General features: G+C 43.8%; 1 protein-coding gene across 2 annotated transcripts; it reads left to right on the top strand.

The window, feature by feature from the left end:
- Positions 1-27: 27 nt before the first annotated feature.
- Positions 28-7,137, top strand: LOC135476616 (uncharacterized). Of its 2 annotated transcripts, XM_064756701.1 has the most exons (5): positions 28-89; positions 406-545; positions 811-1,760; positions 2,450-2,529; positions 3,323-7,137. In XM_064756701.1, the coding sequence occupies exons 3-5, from the start codon at positions 1,495-1,497 to the stop codon at positions 5,809-5,811; spliced, it is 2,835 nt and encodes a 944-aa protein (XP_064612771.1). In that variant the 5' UTR covers positions 28-89; positions 406-545; positions 811-1,494; the 3' UTR covers positions 5,812-7,137. The 2 variants fall into 2 exon arrangements, with proteins under 2 accessions (XP_064612771.1, XP_064612769.1); XM_064756699.1 differs by having other exon boundaries at positions 51-545.
- Positions 7,138-8,968: the final 1,831 nt, after the last annotated feature.

Genomic DNA, 8,968 nt, shown 5'->3' with positions numbered 1-8,968 from the left:
TCTCGGACATTCTCGGGGAAACCGCCTGAAAAGAAAATGTCTGCGACATTGGAGAGTTCCTGAATGTCCCGAATATTACGATGGAATTTGTAAGTATTAGGAAAATTACCGCTTTGAATCCTACATTCGATTACAGAGTTAATAGTAGTGTAGTTTGCATGAGATCTTTTTGAAGTAATTGGTGTGCAACTAATCCTTGATTGCCGTGTAAACATTTCTAAAAAGCCCGGGTTTCAGCGCTGTGTGTGACATCGAAACAGCAGGGGAGATAATTACATCATAAAGAAAGACTGTAGTTGATCGGGTACATGTACTAAATTTGTTGCCGTAAATGTAGAAATACTGAAAGAGAGTAAGCAAGCTACCATCTCTCTGAGACTTGAACTGCTGCAACTTAACATTCAGGAGAAGAAAAAATACTCCAAGAGAAGAGTGCTATCGCTGGCCGAGCCAAAGAGCGACAACTTTTAAGTTGTGTCAATCCAACATGCGATGATGCCCGGTCATAGTACTGTCTCCAAAAGGACATATTAATATCCATGCTAGTAAGTGAAATATTTTTGAGTACCACAGTGGTTTAACCTATCAGACAAAGAAATATGAGGAAATGAAATGCCAACATTCATTATTTTGGTCTCACCAGTTCTTTGTAAAATAAGAAGCATGTGCAGTACTGTATGCCTTCTGAATTTGAAGTGTCTGATTGATTTATATAAATCTTTTGATTTGTATCAATTTTTTGTTCACATGTTTGAAATATACGTTTGTAATGATCCCTGTCAGTTCAGCTTCTGTTTTCATGGTTTACAGTTATTCCTTGTCAGCCACAAATCCGGAGAAGTTTCCCATAGTGGCTGAGCAGGAGGACCATTAGCCTTATTCTCAACAGAAACAAATGGCCATACAGTTCCATGTGGCTGAAGGACATGTGAATATTGTGACCGTCTAAGCTCTTAGAAGATTTAATGAGTCATTTCAGTTGGATGCTTGTTATGTGTTTTTCACAAGTGGACTGTCCCCGCACCCTCAAAGCACTGTTGTTAAGTTTGTGTTTTAAAGCATACATGTAAAATGTTTTACCCGAGATTTTATGCTTGGCTTAGCTTCTGCGAGATTAAGATTTTACGACTTTTCTTCCAATAGCAGATTTTTCCTTAACAGTTATTGCTGCTATCAGTGGTGTCAGCTATTTTGAGGACACTTATATGTGTATATGTGATTCTGGGTGTCTGTCGTTTTCAGGACACTTTGTCCCTCTTTTCATGTAAGTTGTGTCCACTATTTTCAGGACACTTACATGGACAGCGCATGATTTTTTTAAATGGACACTTGTTCATTTTGATGTTAGTGGTGTCAGCCATTTTAAGGACACTTGCAGTGTATATGGGTGATTTTTGGTGACCATCATTGTAGTGACAGTTATATTGTACAGTAATCTGTACTGTGAGACATTCTCGGGACACTTGTGCGTGGGTTTAGTGAGCGTTGTCAGACATGGGGGGTGAGGTGGATGATAACTGGTGCATTGAGGACCCCAACGAGGAGTGGTACAACCCCACAAAACGCCCCAAGGGCACGTGGATGCCTGAGGGCAAGGTCATTCTGGAGCTACTGGAGAGAATCCAGAAGGAGAAGATTTTGGAGCTGAAGTGGAAATGTCCCGGGCGACGCCCACCAGCGTCTGAGGAGCCTGAGGAGGAGATGGAGACAGATGCAGGACTGAACGAAGAGGAAGTGGAGCAGGAGAAAGAGGAGGACAAGTAAGATATTTACTGTAAGAGGAACATTTTAGAGACAAGTTAGGAACAGGAAATATTTTTGGCACTGAAACTCCACTGAAACACAGTTGCAGTAGGATATCATTCAAGGTAAAATACTGCTTCAGTTTAAATAGAGTTCTAAAGAGAACTTTGAATGTGGGATAAAATTTTTATAACATAGCAGAACAAATGCTTAGAAATGAAGAAAAAAGAAGTTACCTTAATTCTTCAAGCTTTTCATCCACCTCTGAAATCTGTATTTTGAAACATTCTGAGAGAACTATGGGGTATTGATAAATAATTTGCACAATTTTACCAAGCGTGTATCTTTAATGATAAATCTAAATCACCAACAAATCATTTTTAGCATCATTGTCGTAAGAATGGTAAAATGAGGAATTGATTAATTTTGTGCTAATATGAAGAAAAACACATTTGATATCGACCCTACATGTGTTTAAATATTTTGTTATCGCAAAATATCTCCCAGTTGAGATGGAACATGATGTAATGAGGATCATGACTAGTTATTACTGTACTTGTAATTAATAGCCTTCTGTACAAAATGCATATTTGGGTTGTCTGTCATTTGACCTGATGTGAAGCTGAGATACTTGTAAGAGTGAGTCGGCTATAAAGTAAATGCCTGCTTTGTTCAGTGATGCAGTTCATATATCTTGTTATTCCAGGCCAGCCTTATTTGGAGAGTTTGACTTTGATGATGCTCCGTCAGAGATGTCCACCAAAATTACCCCTCGTAGGACACCTGGTAAGTTTTTGTTGACAAGTTTTCCAGCTAAGCTCTGGTATATGCCATACGCATCTCCTCATTTCTGCATCTACCTAACCACTTTGGTGAACAGATATGTGTGGATGAGCATGTCTTCATTACTCTGCAGGTCAGTGAATCTAAAAATGTCTGAATCAACAGTTGAATAGAGAAATAGTTGTGTTCCTTACTTAATGTCATTCAACTTTATAGGGATACTTAAAGAATTACTGCCCAGGTTTACATTTATTCATAACTAGCTACCCGTGAAAATATTGGTAAATTGGGTGTTTAAAAAATATTGAAAACGGTCACTTCATATCGCTACATAATGAGGCTGGTTTTATACATTTTTTTCCGCCAACACTCGGTAGTCTACACTGAATTACATCATACAAATCCAGCCTTTACAAGCTGTCAGAGCTTTGCCATTTAGTTCAGTGTTAAAAAAAGCTACAAGAGTGACAACAAGTATATTGGTTGTCTTTATCTTTATAATTAGGACAAGTAGCTAAATCTGGACATTATTCTGTGAAGCTTAAAATGAATTTTTTGTCAGAGAGACTTAAGTGTTGTGATCAAAAGTATCATTTTAAGGCCTTTGTGCTCTTCTGAAAGAGCATTTCTATATATCAAACTTTAGGAGAAATTATGCATTGCCAAAAATCATGTGAAGTTAAATCACATAACTCAAGAGTTTTCACCATTGTCGGTTGTGTCAAGAACTGAAATTACCAACAGAGAGTTGGTGTAAAATTTGTTAATGATTTTTGACTTCATTGCTGTTGTGTAGGGAGTGGCAAGTCACCGCGGCCTCAGAAACGTGTGGCTTGTATGGACAATGTTCTCAACAAAATCCGCTATCAGAGGAAGCAGAGCGAGGCAGCCCGTGCCAGCAGAGGATTAGGGATGCGGGGAAGGAGGACCCCAATCTACAACACAAGGTCTCCCAGGGGACGTTCGGGACCATCATCCTCCCAGCAGGGCAACACTCCAGCCAGACCCCCGCAACATCCATTTGACTTCCCCTCCCTTAAATCGACTTCTACATCAGAGGCCAATCCAGCTGCCAACCCCACTCCCATGGAGGTTAATACAAGCTATGGGGGCTGGACGGGAACCACACAGTCAGCCAGTCATCAAGGAAGAACAGAGGTGTCGGCGTCATCGGCTATGACTCAGAGTGGGGAAACACACGTTCCGAATCCCACTGCACTAGTATCTGTGTCAGCAACAACAACAGCAGCGTCACCACCAACAGCAGCTGCCCAGTCACAACCCACAACCACAGCAGTTACCCCTCCTCTTAAGACTCCTGTGAGCTCATCCTCTCAGTCCAAGTCTCAAGGAGTATCGTCGGAAAACCGTGAACCATTGCCTAAACTGCTGCTGAAGATTCCTCCGCCCAGTGCTAACCAGCAAGTCACTAGCACGCTCCTGCCTCCGGGATACTCTCGATCCTCTGCAGGTAGCTCACGGAAGTCTCCCACTGGCCAGGTGGGGACACAGAAGGCCTCACCATCTAGCAAGCCTAAAACCCCTCCTCTGTACGCTGGAGCACCAAAAACCCCGCCAGGTTTTTATAATGCACCCAAAACCCCACCTGGCTTTCACAATCCACCCAAGACCCCTCCTGGCCACCAGAATTCACCCAGGACACCACCTGCCGGAAACCTATTTAACAGAGCACCAGTAGCAAACCCCAGTCCTAGCAAAACATCCCAGCCCATAAGCACCAGCCCTAAGGCTTCATCGGGCTTCCCAAATCAGCCCAAAACTCCACCAGCCTTACCGAGTCAGCCCAAAACCCCACCAGCCTTTCCAGGTCAGCCCAAAACCCCACCAGCCTTCCCAGGTCAGCCCAAAACCCCACCAGCTTTCACAGGGCAGCCCAAAACCCCTCCAGCCTTCCCCAGCCAACCCAGAACACCACCGGCCTTCCCAGGGCAGCCCAAAACCCCTCCAGCTTTCCCAGGCCAACCCAAAACCCCTCCAGCTTTCCCAAGCCAGCCCAAAACCCCTCCAGCTTTTCCAAACCAGCCAAAAACTCCTCCTGGTGGCCAAATGTCAAAGGCCAATCCGTTCCTGCAACAACAGTATGGTGTGAGTTCTTCCCATGACAGTGTGCATATGTCCAGCCCAAACCCCTCCTACAGCATGTCACAACCTTCAAACACTGGTATGACTGGGAACCAGCCATCCACCCCTTCACACCTTTCATCTAGGGTGCCTCATATGTCCCAGAATATGCACAGAATGCCCCCCGTTTCACAGTATTCCTCCAGGTCATCCCCTGTATCTCAGAACCCCCCAAGAACACTGCCTGTGTCCCAGCACTCACCCAGGACTCCACTTGTGTCTCAGAATCCCCTACGGTTTTCTTCAGTATCTCAGAACCCTCCCAGAACTCCACCAGTATCTCAGATCCCTCCCAGAACTCCACCAGTATCTCAAAACCCTCCCAGAACTCCACCAATATCTCAGAACCCTCCCAGTACTCCACCAATATCTCAGCATCAATCAAGATTCCCAGCAGTATCTCAGAACTCTCCCAGAACTCCACCTATATCTCAGCACCCACCAAGGTTTCCACCAGTATCTCAGCACTCCCCCAGAACTTCTCCAGTATCTCAGCACTCCCCCAGAACCTCTCCAGTATCTCAGAATTCCCCACGCTTCCCCTCAGCATCTCCGGGCCAGATGAGACCACAGGTGTCTCAAAGTTCTCCCAGGCCTCATCAGAACCTTCCAGTGTCTCATCCTGGGCAGCAGTTTCCTCCCAGTGCAAGACCTTTCCCTCCGGGCCAGCAGCCTCCCTCCAGGCCCATGCACATGCCTCCCAGTGCTCACAGAATGTCTGGTCCTGTATCGCTCGGTCAGACTCATCCGCCACGACCCCCTGGATTCCACAGCAGAGGACCCCCTCCTCATTTCCAGCCGGCCCGACCCAAAACGCCACCGGCCTACCACACTGTGATGTCGCGCCCTGGCCAGTTTCCTCAGCCCTCACCAGCACCGCTGCCTTCACAAGGAGGCCCTTCAGAGCCCAGTGCAAGTCCTACAGGGCCTCGCAGTATGACACATCCAGGGGCGGGTAACCCAACTGTGGCCAGAAGTTCACCATCCAGTCCACGGCAAGCACTTCCTGGTTTAGTATCATCTCCCCATGTGACAGTCTCCTCCTCTGGCCCTGGGGGCAGGGGACCCCAGACCACAGCACCACCCTCAGATCATGGGGGTGGCCAACATACCCCAGACTCCACGGGTCCTTCAACTACATGAGGGGTCACAGATTCCTGTAGTACTTGCATATGAATTGTGCATGAGATATTTGAGATGGAATGGACATCTTCTGTTCCCTCCAAAGACATTCAGGACTACATTTCCATGTGAAATCTCTTGCGGGTTAGAGTTTTCAGTGAGTAGGGTTTATGGGAATGTTTTCCATGTTGTGGGCCCATTCTCTGTGAGTACAATTCCCATGCCTGTGTTGCATTATGATCCGATTAACACTGAGTATTATGACACATAATGTGTTGCTATCGAAGACAGCAGTATTGAGGTACATGCATGTGACGTAAAACAAAATGAAGACTGGAGACCCAAGGTCAAACCCAGGTCGGGTCATGCCAAAGACAAATGATACTCATTGCTGCCTCACAAGGAAACAGGACTAGTTGTCCTGGTGTCAGTATAATGAGACTGGGTGGGGTGTCATGTCTGGTGTCTTCAGCATGATACTGCAGTGGTGGCAGCACTTTGGTGGTATGAAATCGCCCTGCCACAAGAAGACACAGTTTATGTACACACACCTACTGACTACTCCTCTTACTATTGAAAAATTGTTAAGTACATCATAAAACCCCAAACATAGTCAAAACATACACGCTTAAAACTGAAATACTAAGGAATATGCCACACATCAAATACTGCCGGAACTTTAAAAACCCAAACCCTGTTGAGTTATAACATGTCAGTGTGACATCGAGTCTTGTTGTTGTTGTTGTGTTAATGTACATTTATAAAGACGTGACAGTGTTCGAATTAATGTGAACAGTTTTTACACAATATTTGATGATTTACGCTTGAACAGTGTGTTCTGAACTGTTTTAATGTCAGAGTATTTTACACTTACAGAACTTTGTAGACTTGATCGCAGAAAAATCAGTGGGGATGCTGTTGTCTTAAATCTATACAGTTGTTAATATGTTTTACTGTTGGTGTTATTTTAGCAGTTTGTTTTTATTTGACTGGTTGTTAATGATGGGGTTAGCTGGAATCTTCTGGGATGTTTATTATATGTAGGTTGTTTTTTTATTACATCTTGATGTAGATCGCCATGTTTATTGATGAGTGTAAACACGCAAATGCCCATTTACAGTCAAGTGACGCATAATTTAAAACAATCAAATATACATGTACATAGTGCATTTATTTTATCTTCTGGTAAAGTAAGATTCTTTGAATGACATGAATTTGTTCTGTCCACGTATATCATGGCACAGTAAGTCAATCTTTAATCACTTTTATGACACCTGATGCCAGCACTGTTTAAACTTACAATAAATTATTGTGTAAGACAATTAAAAATACATTTACTCAACTATTTATCTGTCTTGCTTTGATTTCATTCCAGTTACAAGTGTGCGTACAAACTATGTTTTTATTATCTCTTCAACCTTTTCAACCACTAAAACACTTTTTTCAATGGAAATTCTGCATACAGTTGTCATGAAAATGTTGCTAAATATGATTGGTTTGGATCATTAAAGATGCAAGCTTCACAAAACTGCCGATTATTTCTCTACACCCCATAGTATCAGAATGTTTCAAAATGTTTGTTGCAGTGGTGATTGAAAAGGTGCAGAATTGGGGTATAGTGAATGTATTCTGAACTGTCGGGAAGATGGTTTGACATAGATGATGTCATCACTCCATGAGAAAAATTGCAGAATGGCACTGAAGTGTTTGGAAAAGCTTTTCAAGCTGTGTGATTTCTTGTGTAAAAACCCGTTTCATCTAATCACTGGAGGCAGACCTTTGCCCGAGGATTGTTTCATCTAATCACTGCAGGCAGACCATTGCCCGAGGATTGTTTCATCTGATCACTGCAGGCAGACCACTGCCCGAGGATTGTTTCATCTAATCACTGCAGGCAGACCATTGCCTGAGGAATGTTTCATCTAATCACTGCAGGCAGACCATTGCCCGAGGATTGTTTCATCTAATCACTGCAGGCAGACCATTGCCCGAGGATTGTTTCATCTAATCACTGCAGGCAGACCATTGCCCGAGGATTGTTTCATCTAATCACTGCAGGCAGACCATTGCCCGAGGATTGTTTCATCTGATCACTGCAGGCAGACCACTGCCCGAGGATTGTTTCATCTAATCACTGCAGGCAGACCATTGCCTGAGGAATGTTTCATCTAATCACTGGAGGCAGACCATTGCCCGAGGATTGTTTCATCTAATCACTGCAGGCAGACCATTGCCCGAGGATTGTTTCATCTAATCACTGCAGGCAGACCATTGCCCGAGGATTGTTTCATCTGATCACTGCAGGCAGACCACTGCCCGAGGATTGTTTCATCTAATCACTGCAGGCAGACCATTGCCTGAGGAATGTTTCATCTTATCACTGCAGGCAGACCATTGCCCGAGGATTGTTTATTTATTTGATTGGTGTTTTACGCCATACTCAAGAATATGTCACTCATACGACGGCGGCCAACATTATAATGGGAGGAAACCGTGCAGAGCCTTGGGGAAACTCACAACCATCTCCAGGTTGCTGGCAGACCTTCCCACGTATGAGCGGAGAGGCCTGAGGATGAAATTGCAGGCATAGTCGTTGTATCAGTCCCAATCTCCAACAGTGAATTTGCAGGAATTTTGGTGACCCATAAAGCCAGCTGACAGCACCTATGGGACTGGTGTTTTTTCTTTACTTTGCATGGCAATGCTGTTCCTTTTCACAGATGCAAGATGTTTAGTAAAACATGTCCAGACGACATTCTGTGTAGATTGATAAAATTACACTTTTTGTAAAGCCTTAAAATTTTGCCAATCCAGCCAGTGTATTTTTTTTGTCCCAAAATCTAATTATGAATTTGCATAAACTGCAGTGAAAGTTGCTCTTTCACATGCGAAAAGGTTGAGGATTTAGGGTATTCTAATTTTGGGACACACACTGTACTCAAGAATTTCTTGCAGAAGAGGAAAAGTTTTTTCACACAGCAGTCCAAAGTTATTTACTGATATTCTCTTTGGTTAGCTCCTGTTGGATATCACTGCTTCACATGGCAAATATTACCTTCTGTTGTTGACAGGGAGTTAGCTCTTTCCTTTCGAGTTTCCTTCATGTTTTAAGACTGCAACTTTATACAAGGGAATATGGACGAGTTCGCATCCGCGAAACCATGAGGCGGTTTATTCT

The sequence above is a fragment of the Liolophura sinensis genome, chromosome 10 (assembly GCF_032854445.1).
Source record: "Liolophura sinensis isolate JHLJ2023 chromosome 10, CUHK_Ljap_v2, whole genome shotgun sequence".
Lineage (NCBI taxonomy): Eukaryota > Metazoa > Mollusca > Polyplacophora > Chitonida > Chitonidae > Liolophura > Liolophura sinensis.
This window is presented reverse-complemented; position numbering and strand designations above follow the sequence as displayed.

What these genes read in the sequence shown, in the direction of transcription:
- LOC135476616 (XM_064756701.1), top strand. Translation starts at nt 1,495, where the DNA reads ATGGGGGGTGAGGTGGATGATAACTGGTGCATTGAGGACCCCAACGAG. An exon ending in CAGGAGAAAGAGGAGGACAA is followed by an intron (nt 1,761 to 2,449) that starts GTAAGATATTTA and finishes TTGTTATTCCAG; the next exon opens with GCCAGCCTTATTTGGAGAGT. An exon ending in TACCCCTCGTAGGACACCTG is followed by an intron (nt 2,530 to 3,322) that starts GTAAGTTTTTGT and finishes GCTGTTGTGTAG; the next exon opens with GGAGTGGCAAGTCACCGCGG.